Source organism: Agrilus planipennis, unplaced genomic scaffold (genome assembly GCF_000699045.2).
Source record: "Agrilus planipennis isolate EAB-ADULT unplaced genomic scaffold, Apla_2.0 scaffold195, whole genome shotgun sequence".
Taxonomy (NCBI): Eukaryota; Metazoa; Arthropoda; class Insecta; order Coleoptera; family Buprestidae; genus Agrilus; species Agrilus planipennis.
The window spans coordinates 273,013-284,462 of record NW_020439173.1 but is presented as its reverse complement, the minus strand read 5'-3'; the positions used below and the strand labels follow the sequence as shown (position 1 = coordinate 284,462).

Genomic DNA, 11,450 nt, shown 5'->3' with positions numbered 1-11,450 from the left:
ATCTCCATTTTGCATATCGGCGCTCGTACCGTAATCTACTAAAATCCTAACCTATGACATACAAAAAAATATTAATATCGTTTCTGCAGGCGGTTATAAAATTCTTTATTGTGTTGTTGTAGTAGGATCAATGCCATCTGCTTTATGACACGTTTTGATAAAAGTATATTTTTATGTACTTATAATGAATAAGATTGATAAATGCTAAATTTATAATTTAATTTATTAAATATAAAATATGTTATACCACCAAGGTTGCTTTATATTTTTATTCTTTTGTTGTACTTATGCTAATTAAATTTGCAATAAATAAATTTTTAGCAATAAATAGAATCATAAAAGTAACTCAAGGACAGGCAAAGTATTATTGACTTGATATTATTTTTGTCAATAAAACTGATAAGAGATTCCGTTAAGAGTCAAAACCATATTTAGTCATAATTTTCTTTTATTTATTTATGGCAATTTTAATAGCCATTAAATATTGACATTAACTCATAATGTAAGATAATATTGTAATGAATGTAAAAATTTTACTGCATTAATATGATAGAATAAACCTTGGTGGAAACAAGAAAAGTATGCTCAATAAATCTACGAAAATTTACGGAAAATTACAAAAAAAATAACAATTAAACAATAACAAAACAAAGAAGAATAGTTACCATGTCTATGTCTCTTTTCCTGGCGGCAATGTGTAACGCACAGTCTCCAGATGCTGAAGCAAATTTTAATTGTTCTCCAGTTAGAGAGCCCAACAATTCCCTGCACATTGATTGATTTCCCGCTTCTACAGCCAAAAGTAAAGGGATTTTTCCTTTCTATAAAAACATTAACTTGGATAAATGTTCCCAGAAGGGAGAGACAGAACAAAACTACAGAAAAATATCTTTAACTTTATTTGCGCTTTAATTTTTGAATGCTATAATGGTACAGGGGGCGATTTATGAAATAAATGGACGATTAAATTCAATAACTAAATGTTTTTTTTAATCAAATTTTTTTATATCAAGAGGACCATCAAATCTATTGAAAATCAATGCTCTCTTTTTGATTAATTGAAACTTGAAATTGTCTTTGTGGACAACACAGCTGTTATTTTCAAAAAATCATGAGGATTCTTCTTCGATAATATCCGATAAGAGTATCAATCTCCAACAATCTCCGGACTTTCTTTTTGATAAGAAATATTTTTGTTTTTAGAAAGAAGCTAAAAATCTGATTTGGGGTCGAGAACGTACTATTTATGTAATATTAATGTGAAAATTAATTTTCAATTTGTATACCCACCACAAACTACCTTAGGTTAATGAAAAAAAAATTGTTGCTGTTGTCAGACCCTCGCCGGGAATTGAACCCGGGACTTTTGGTAAGCTTAGTGGTCAGAGCATTGGTGCGTAAAGCCAAAGGTCCCGAGTTCGATTCCCGGCGAAGGTGTGACAACAGCAACAATTTTTTATTCATTATCGTGAGATAGTTTGTAGTGGGTAATTTTATATTAATATTTCATTTGAGCCACTTTTAAAAATGTCAAAGTGTTTCACTTATTTATGTACTTATTGTTTATTATTTAACTACCCATCGTGGAAATAAGTATTATATTCATAATAAATGTATTGTATGAAGAAAGAAAGAAAGAGAGTTTTAAACGTTAAAAATGCCAAATTTCGGTCTAGGTTTAGTGACGATGCAGTGCCAGGCGGTGAAGATAATAAATAAACACGCGATCTGAAGGCATAAAACGCGATAAACTCCTGAAAATAAAAGTGAAAAATTTTTAACGTATTGCGGCATTGGTTCATTTCGATATTGGATACATTTCGAACAATTCAATCTAATGTCTTTTGTAGTTAGTTTACAACTTTTCTTCCATTTCAACGTTTTGTTTACTTCGTAAAATAGGTAACTAACTAATACATTAAATGATTAAAATTTGTTGACAAAATAAATATCAAATTCGAAGGTAAGAAACCTTACAAATCTCTGGAACTAATCAATTAATTGTAAGATATTTCTGTTTATTTTGTTGGCATATACTCTATTTGTAATCATTACCTCGAAATCAAACAAAAATACTAAAAGTTTTACTGTATTTCGATAATAATGAAATTTCAATCCTAAAATAAGTCTTAAAACCACGATTTTGACGACCTTCGTAGTATTAACTGAAGTCCAAAATAATTTAAAAAAATATATTTGTGTTCTCCTTCGAAAGATCTTTTCAATGATACCCTACAAGCATAGTTAATATTAAAAACATTTTTGCCCCCTGTTTATATATAAGGTTCCCCCCTTCTTTTTTTTAAGTACGATATTGGTTTTTCCGCCAAAGATAGACAGACGGCGTATAGTAGAGGTAATTTGGAATGATATGACATAAATGCGATAACCTAACTACGTATAGGTACCCACTGTAATAAGACCCATGTTACAAAACCTACCCCATCAGTTTTCAGTCGTATATCTTTCCCTGCGGCTGCTAGAAGTGCCCTTAAAATAGCAGTTGCTGTGCCCGTTTGTCTTGAAGCAACCAAATGTACAGCTGTCTGTTGCCTAGACTAAAAAATGATATTTTATTAATTGTTTTTTTTTATTTTATTTTTTATCAATAGATATATTTCTCTCACGTACACCTCCTGTTGAGTAGGGATCAACCCCCTTCTTTGTCAGTAGTAATTTCACTACATCTTCTCTTGAATACATAGCAGCAAGGTGCAAGGCATTGTAATTGTCCTGTAATAAGAATTATCTAGTTGTTAAAGATGAAAAACAAATGATATCATTATTTAACGTAAGTGAAATCGTTTCTAAGACTTTTGTTTGTTGTTTTGTCTTGGGGATGAAATTTTATTCCCTTGTAAAAAATGTGTAAGTCTGTAATCAATAAAGAGATTAAATATCTCATAAATAAATTCTTATTACACTTTTTTGCAATACTCATTCTAAAAGTGTACAATTTTCTTCGAAATTGACTTCAGTACTTTTCTTTCTTTCTTTTAGGGTTGTAATGGAGAGAATTACAAGGTTTTGTTAAAGAGTTTAGACACGTCATATCGCAATTAACATGAAGGCAAAGAATTGATTGTAGCATACTAAAAAAATCGATTGCAACCCTTAAGCCTAATCTACTTATGGGGGTCGCAAATCTACACTTGGCCACATGCCTGTTAAAAACACTTAATATCAACAGTTTGTAATAATCATTGAATCATAATTAACATAATTTCAACAATTTCTAATAAAATAATTTTGAATTTGTCGTTAAAATTAGGATGTTTTCATCTTCTACGTTCCTCGGCTTCTTCTTGAAAAGGGTGACCAGTTTGTCCTACATAGATTTAAAGCCTTTAATCATTGATGTTTTATCACTTTGATCTTTATTGCTTTTTTTATGAATTTTGAAACTAAAAACTGTATTTTTTGTTTTTTAATGACACAGTTTTTAATCATTTCATTACAAGCAAATACATCAGGTTTTAGATAATGATTGCCGAGTCCATGACTTGCATTTAAAATTTACCTTCCGCCCTTTAATCTAGTTAATGGCTATCAGAAATGATTTAGGTGAGGGAGTGTGCACATTAGACAGGCCGAATTTTCAATGTTTCGATTCGATATAGCACAGATTTACAAAATTATATTATCATTAAACGCCTTTTAAAACGAGAACACGGCCTTCTTAATTTTTTCCAAATTGTAACCTATAATAATGAAGACACCACCACCCTCCAAACTCCAAAATATCTAAAACTCAATTATGATTTAATATGAAATATTATTCTGAAAATTCATTTCTGAATTTTTTACCCACTACACACTACCTCAAATTAATGAGGGAAAAATTGTTGACAACAACCAGAGATTAGTGGTCAGAATATTGGTGCGTAAAGCCAAAGGTCCCGGGTTCTAATCCCGGCGAAGGTGTGACAACAGCAACAATTTTTCCCTCATTAATTTGAGGTAGTGTGTAGTGGGTAAAAAATTCAGAAATGAATTTTCAGAATAATATTTTTCATATTAAACTAACTCACTTCTAAAAGATGTCTAAATTGTATGTATGTTTAAATTATGATTGTTTTATATCACCGATGTTTCGTTTTTGTCATTACAAAATTGGTCTCCACGAAAAGTCCTTTTATTTTAGAGGAGCCTGTGTCAATTCTGAAGGTCCATTCTAAGTATTGGTGAATGCATCGGATGAGTAGTTTGCTCTAAACGATTAAAATAAGGCACTTTTGCCTACCTCGTCAAATAATGATTGACAAATGTCATTTTCCAATTTTTTAAAGACACGATTCATTTCCAATTTTAATGAATTTACATTGAAGAGACAAATAACTATTGTGGACTTGTATAGTCTGCTTTTATAATAAAGAACATGTCGAAAAACGATGTCGATTTTGCATTGAGCGATTCATCTTGGTCATGCTCAGATCTTCAAACGAACATTATCAAACTAGAACCTAAAGTTACGAAAAGGAAGAAACGTGTACCATGCTCGAAATTCATGAAGAAAATAGAAACGTTACAAGAAATCGAAGAGAAATGCCAGTCGTACTTTCACAGGCATTTGGACAACATCTGGCAAAACTTGATCCTGACAGAGAGGCATGCCGCTTTGCTATACCAAGCGGCACAGACGTTAAGTGAACGCATTTCAAGCTCATTTTTCTTCGTCTACTTAGTAGAAGATGACAAATTGGTCAATTACCAGAAAACGCTCGATGGCAACATTGTGCGTGGTGAAGAAGAAGAGATAAACAAGCTGAGTTTGGCTGGTTCAGTGGCCGAAAAGAAAATGAGTCTACTTATTGAAGATACGGAGAATTACAGGGGTTATTTAGAAAGTCTTGATTTCAAAGTTGACGAGATTAAATCAATTATCTGCGTGCCAATATGCGATCCGACGGAGGTGTGTTTAGCTGTTTTAGAGTTTTTTAGAATCGGTGTCAGCACGCCTTTCACATCCGAAGACAGAGCTTACATTGTAGCTAACGCCGGCTGGATTGGTGCAGCGATCCATCAGAGCGTTTACAACCAAGAAATTTTAGAACAAGAACGCATGAAGTCGAAACTGATGAATTACACGCAAAAATATTTTTCTGGTGAAAGAATGGCGATTGAAACTTTACAGAATATGGGAATTACCCTCAAGAGCACTATCACGGCAAACAAACTGACAATCTATGCGATTGACAAGTCTTGGGGCGAACCATTAGTATGGATTTACAGAGAAGGATATTGCGTTGATCATACAGAACTGGTAAGAAAGAATTTACCAATGACAATGGACGAAATCCCGAAAATATTCACAATTGTCATTAATACAGGGGAAAAAGTCGTCGTAACAAGCTCGACGGATCCTAGATTCGGCGACCATGACAGGCACAAATTCGGGACGTACGTACGAAATCTCGTCCTCCATCCTACGAAAACCCACAAAGGACATGTGCAGGGCATCATTGCCCTTCTAAACAAGGACGTCAAAGGACTCACCCCGAAAGAAGAAATATTTTTAGACATAATAGGGGACTACTGCTCGTTATGTTGCATACACTGGCAATACGAAATTCGAATCCTCAAACAAAAATGGTCAATAATCGAATTGAAAACATTACTGAACCACAACCTGGCACCGTGTCATCACGAAACCAAGCTGTACATCGAAAATCTCAAAACTTTTAGTGTACCCGAAGGATTTGATTCTCTCACTTGGTATATACACCCCGAGGAAGTTGATTCCATACCGCAATTGGTCTACTATATGATGGACGACCTGATGGGCTCAGAACTATTAAGCAAAGAATGTCTTGCACAATATATTTTGAAGGTACGGTCGGCATACCGACAGGTCACCTTCCATAATTTCCAACACGCGTTCAACGCTGCCCATTGCATGTACACGATTATAAAGAGGAATATGAACGTGTTTACTGAAATGGAGAAGAAAGGGCTCTTTCTGGGTGCTCTATGTCACGACGCTGATCATCCAGGTTTAAGCAATAACTTTTTGATGTTGATAAAGAGTAGGACGGTGCTCCTATACGACGGGGAATCGCCCTTAGAGAACCACCATTACTACGTGACGATGGCGATATTGCAAGAGACCAAAATCTTCAAAAACCTCGACGAAAAGTCGTATCGTGACATGGCGCTCGAAATACGAAAAACGATCATATCCACGGACCTCGCAGTTCATTTCCGATTGAGGAACGAATCGTTTCAGCTCATGTTTGAAAACTTCAACTTCTCAGAAATCAAGCATAGAGATTATTTGAAATGTTACGTGACAACTGCTTGCGATTTGTCGGGGAATTCTAAGAGCTTTTCTGTAGTCAAGAAACTGACGGACAATCTGCTCCAAGAATTCTACCACGAAGGCGACACGCAGAAATCAATGAATGTGAAACCGTTGTCGTTGATGGACCGGGAACAGTACGACTACGTGCCCAAAGATCAAGTGCTCTTTTTGGAAGTGGTTGTACTGCCATGTTTGGAAGTTTTGGCTGAAGTATTGCCGAACACTGAGGAACTCCTGAGGCAGACTTTGAAAGTTAGACAAAAGTGGATTGTAATTCGTGACAGAGGCATCGAATACTGGAGATACATAAGTCGGAGGCCGGGCGGGAGTATGGAAGCAAGAGACACTGAACCCATTAGTACACCTGAACCACATTGATACATGTTTTACTGTATTGCTTTATTTACTCGCGATATTCAATAAGTATACCCTTTTCCACCGCTCAAAAAGAAAATATACAAATGAGAAATAATTTTTCGTTAATCTTTTTTAAATGTCTGAATATTGCTGCAAACTAAATAAACCCATTGGGTTCTTCTAATAAACTGGAAGATTAATTCTGAAATGAGGGTAGACCGAAGACATACAAAGACTGTTGAATAGAGTACTTAATACGTTAAAAACAAACGTTCATAAAAAAAGTCAATTGGAAAAATTGTCAGATGTCTAATGACAATACCAGTGATCACTGAGATCTGGAGAGGCCCAATTTTTTTCTATGGGTTGTAAAAAATTTGACGTATTCGAGTTTAATAAAAACGCTAAAATAAATTTTATTTTATTTTTTTTTCTACCGTTGGAGTCGTATCAGTTTTATTTTATTGATTAGTAAAACCCATGATTCTTAAGTTAACGTTGATGTGATGGTAGGAAAACGATCTGCTCTGTCTCGGCAAAAGTTTGAAAAGGCTTCTCAAGCGTTTCCACGTCAAAGGAGATACGAAAAGCAAGTCGTACCGTTCAGTCCTGAAACGATCACAAGAGTGAAGAACGACGCGATTTATTACACCAAACTATTCAACGATTTGACCAGCGGAGAAGTCAACATAAGTAAATTGCTCCATGCGAACATCGGTTTCTTAAAAACGTTCACCAAATCGTTATACGGTTACGTCTACTTGGTTAATAAAAATCAACTGTATTTTTCAACTCCGACAACCAACGAAAAGGAAAACGACCATTGGACAATCGAACAGGATTCGCCGAGAATAGCAGCCGCGGTAGCTTATAAGAAAGAATTTGTTGTAATAAAAGACGTCCGCAAGCAGAAACGTTTTCTGCTCGGCTGTCACATAGCCGACACTTACAACATTCCGAAATCGTTACTCTGCGTCCCATTGGTCACCCCATCCGACGTATGTTTCGGCGTTATCGAGCTTCAGCGTCATGCCACGGAGGAACCCTACGGTATGAGCGACATAAAGACGATTGTTGCCATTACAGGGTGGATGGGGGCCACCGTTCATCAGAGCTGGGAGCGGATGCAGTACGAAAGAGATTTGGAATTGGCCGACAGCTATGCCTACTTTCTCTACAAGTATCTAGAAGGCGACAGCGATGTGGACACCTTAATTACAGACATTACGAACATAATCAAAGACCGTCTCGGAGCAGAAAAGTGCGTCTTCTATAAAACTGACCAGAAGGAAGACGAGTTAGTTGCCTACTCGTTCGAGGAGTCGCTTGCTAGTGGGAATTGCAAGTTCGTCGATCAGATGTACATGAAGAACACTCCGGTACGTTCGGAAGACGAGCAAGGATTGTTATCGTTAGCGCTCAAAACTAGAGAGATTATGAATATCGAGGATGTCTACGATCCACGATTCAATCCTTACAAAGACGGAAGGCACGGCGGGGTGAACTTCCGTAATGCCCTAGTGCTTCCCATATGGAATTCTAGTCGTCCCCTTGCCGTTCTAATGATTATTAACAAAGTGGGATGTCTTAGATTTAAGTCTGACGACGAGGACCTGTTGAAAAAGATGTGCCCGTACATGGCTGCAGCTTTGGAACACAATTACTACCGGGAACACAATAATACCAGGGAGATAGAGATTGACTACTACAGGGATCTGGTGAGACAAGTAATGATGCCGTGTCGTCATTATAAGAAGTTAAAACAAGCCCAGGACGACAGCACGGTAGCCGAAGTTTTCCCACAGATGACCGATCCCGTTTGGTACTTGAAATCCACCGATGAAGAGATGAAGGATCATCTACTGCTCAACATGATGATTGATGTTATTAACGAGACCGATATTAACATGGCAGGGTTGCAAAGGATGATTCGGTGGGCTCACACGGGATACAGGGACGTCCAGTATCATAACTTTGAACACGCCTTCAACGTTACCCATTGCGTTTATTCGGTGATAAAACGGAATCCTGATAGATTCAAGCCAATTGAGAAAAAGGGACTCATCATTGCCGCACTGTTTCACGACATCGACCATCCAGGATATAACAACAACTTCCTTCATTTGACAAGACATTCACTAGCAAAACTCTATCCGGAATCCACTTTGGAATGTCACCACTATTCAGTTGCGTTCTCGTTCTTGAAACTCAATCAGATATTTGACAATATGAGTAATGCTACTTATTCCAAGATATTATCTGAAATCCATGTAGCCATTATGGCAACTGATTTATCTCAATATTTTCAGAACAGGTCCGACCTTTGTCGTATACTTCATGCTAACGAATTCCAATGGGACAATGTATCGCACAGGTGACTTATTAGAATCGGTCTGTTTCTCTTTTTCAGAGAATGTCATTCTTTTTCTTTACAGGATTCTAGTAAAAAGTGTTGTTATGACGTACGCGGACCTCTCAGGTCTCCTAAAGGATTTCGAAGTTGTCCAGACTTTGACCAACAGATTGTATAGTGAGTTTTATAACCAAGGAGACATCGAGGCGGCTTTAGGTTATCCGCCCATTTCTATGATGGACAGGAAGAGGAGATACATAGTACCGAAAGATCAGTACCATTTCATGAACGTCATCGTCATACCGTGTGTCGAATTATTGACGACACTGATACCAAACACCCAGGTCTCTTTAGATAAAGGAATCGAAATTAGCAACAGGTGGTTTGATATCATCCAAAAGGGGCAGAAGTATTGGGCCAGCATAGATAATTTCGAAGAGGTAGAAAAGGAATCAATTCGGATTTCATTTACGTGATAAGACGCTTGGTTTTGATACAATGATGAGTACTTATGTTAATGCCAAAACACAAATAGCAGCAGGTTTAGTCACATTTAAGATTCGTGCATCGGGGCTACATTCACCTCATTTTGCTTCATAGTTTTGTAAGTCTTAATATTAAAATTTATGTCTGGCATTGTTGTTTTATTCTACAAATTACGGTAGATACAAATCCTGACGATGCAATGCTTTATTTTTATACAAAAAAATGATTTTTTTTTATTTATCCTTAGTGATAAGCAAGACCAGACCAAGACCAAGACCTTTCCAGTCTTGGTATTCGTCTTGGTTTTGGCGGTATACAAACAGTGTTGGTCTAGGTCTTGGTTTTGGTCTTACCACTACTATTCCTGAATGAATTTACATATTTATTGGAATCTAAAATAAGTGATTTTGACAATGTTAAACGGGACAAGAAGTTAAATATACTTAAAAATGTAGGGATGAGCTACAAAGATAGAAGAGTGATACCTACTTAGTTTGTATAAAGAGCAACAGACAGTTATAGAGCTGGGGCTGCAACGTAGATAAGTAAATATTAGGAAAGGATTCAAACAGGGACGCACACTGTCACCACTACTTTTTAATCTGTAGATCGAAGACGCGATCAACATCATTAGAGACAGTTCAACTGTAGGGATAGATATATACAAGGGCAAAAGATTAGTACGCTTAGATTTGAAGATGATGTAGCAGTATTAGTATCTAGCATAGAGGAGCTAGAGATAGATTTAAATAAAATGGATGCGGAACTGACGAAACAGTACTGTATGAAAACATATAAAAGTAAAACAAAAATACGGGTGTGTAAGGGAAGAAAAGGTAGGGAAAAAGCGAATATAAAGATAGGGGACGAAAAATTAGAAGAAGTGACCAATTTTAGGTATCTAGGAAGTCAGATAAGTCAGGACGGAAGCAGTAAAGCAGAGGATAGCGCAGGGTCAAGTCGCCTTCCATAAAAAAAGTCACATCTATGCTCGGTTAATTTAGAAATTCGAAAAAGGATGTTAAAGGTGTATGTTTGGAGCGCGGCGCTGTACGGGTGCGAAACATGGACAGTGGGCACGACGAAAAGGAAAGAAAGAACAGGAGAACAGAGGACTCCATGAAGGTCAATAAGGAATAGGCGAGATCAGTTGGTAGGACACATTCTCAGGCATGAAGGTCTAGTCAGAGACGTATTAGAGGCAGAAATAGGAGTTAAGAGGAGTAGAGGTAGACCAAGATAAGATTACTGTTTGCAAATAGTTAAGGATGTGGGTTGTTCTAGTTTTAGGGAAATGCGAAAATTAGCTATGGATACGAAAGAGTGAAGGTGCGTGTCCAACCAGTCTTAAGACTGACAACCTTATGATGATGATGCGAGTTGATACCTTCCTCATTTAAAGATTTTGGACACTAAGAATGGGAACTAACGCCGTTGATGAATGATAATGGGCTTTTTGTAACATTGCGTTTAAGCTGTGCTTCATAACTTACATTATTCCTTGCTGTAACGTCTGCTCCCAGTTCTATGAGTCTCTCTATAAGAGATGTTTTGTTGTCTTTGACTGCATACATCAAAGGTGTCATCCCAGTCGCCTGGAAACAAATACGTCTTTGCAATTGTTTGCTCGATAAAATATATTAGTTTTATAGAACGTTTCGATCATTCCCCTGTGCATGTTTCGTGTCATTTGACAATCACGTTCGATTATAAATGACAATATTTCTGTAGAAGAAGCTCCAGATTTAAACTCACTTCGCAATTATATTTGAAAACATTATGGTAATAGCAATTGCAAAATCAAAAGCTCTCAAATGTTTCAAAGATGAATTTATTATTCACGAAAATAAAATATAAAAATTTTAAGACAAATATATTGTATTCACGCATTTCACCATCAGGTGATGAATCTACAGACGTGTCTGATTTAAAACTATTTATATTAACTGAGGG

The 11,450-nt window shown here is 36.4% G+C and overlaps 4 protein-coding genes across 5 annotated transcripts in view; 3 read left to right on the top strand and 1 right to left on the bottom strand.

The window, feature by feature from the left end:
* Positions 1-11,424, bottom strand: part of LOC108739845 (serine/threonine-protein phosphatase 6 regulatory ankyrin repeat subunit A) — a 23,373-nt gene extending 11,949 nt beyond the window's left edge. Inside the window, exons 1-4 of the mRNA XM_025978015.1 lie at positions 10,991-11,424; positions 2,632-2,733; positions 2,442-2,558; positions 666-821 (exon numbers count right to left, since the gene is read on the bottom strand). Of these exons, the coding sequence (XP_025833800.1) occupies positions 666-821; positions 2,442-2,558; positions 2,632-2,733; positions 10,991-11,083 (468 nt within the window). The 5' untranslated portion in view covers positions 11,084-11,424. The remainder of the gene's footprint in view (positions 1-665; positions 822-2,441; positions 2,559-2,631; positions 2,734-10,990) is intronic.
* Positions 1-11,450, top strand: part of LOC108739848 (START domain-containing protein 10) — a 46,974-nt gene that overhangs the window by 2,541 nt on the left and 32,983 nt on the right. The gene's annotated exons all lie outside the window — the stretch shown is intronic.
* On the top strand, positions 4,177-6,764 carry LOC108739846 (cAMP and cAMP-inhibited cGMP 3',5'-cyclic phosphodiesterase 10A-like). The gene has a single exon (XM_018473917.2). The coding sequence runs from the start codon at positions 4,379-4,381 to the stop codon at positions 6,677-6,679; it is 2,301 nt and encodes a 766-aa protein (XP_018329419.1). The 5' UTR covers positions 4,177-4,378; the 3' UTR covers positions 6,680-6,764.
* Positions 6,686-9,933, top strand: LOC108739847 (cAMP and cAMP-inhibited cGMP 3',5'-cyclic phosphodiesterase 10A-like). Of its 2 annotated transcripts, XM_018473920.2 has the most exons (3): positions 6,907-8,844; positions 8,968-9,032; positions 9,094-9,642. In XM_018473920.2, the coding sequence occupies exons 1-3, from the start codon at positions 7,165-7,167 to the stop codon at positions 9,485-9,487; spliced, it is 2,139 nt and encodes a 712-aa protein (XP_018329422.1). In that variant the 5' UTR covers positions 6,907-7,164; the 3' UTR covers positions 9,488-9,642. The 2 variants fall into 2 exon arrangements, with proteins under 2 accessions (XP_018329420.1, XP_018329422.1); XM_018473918.2 differs by having other exon boundaries at positions 6,686-9,032; positions 9,094-9,933.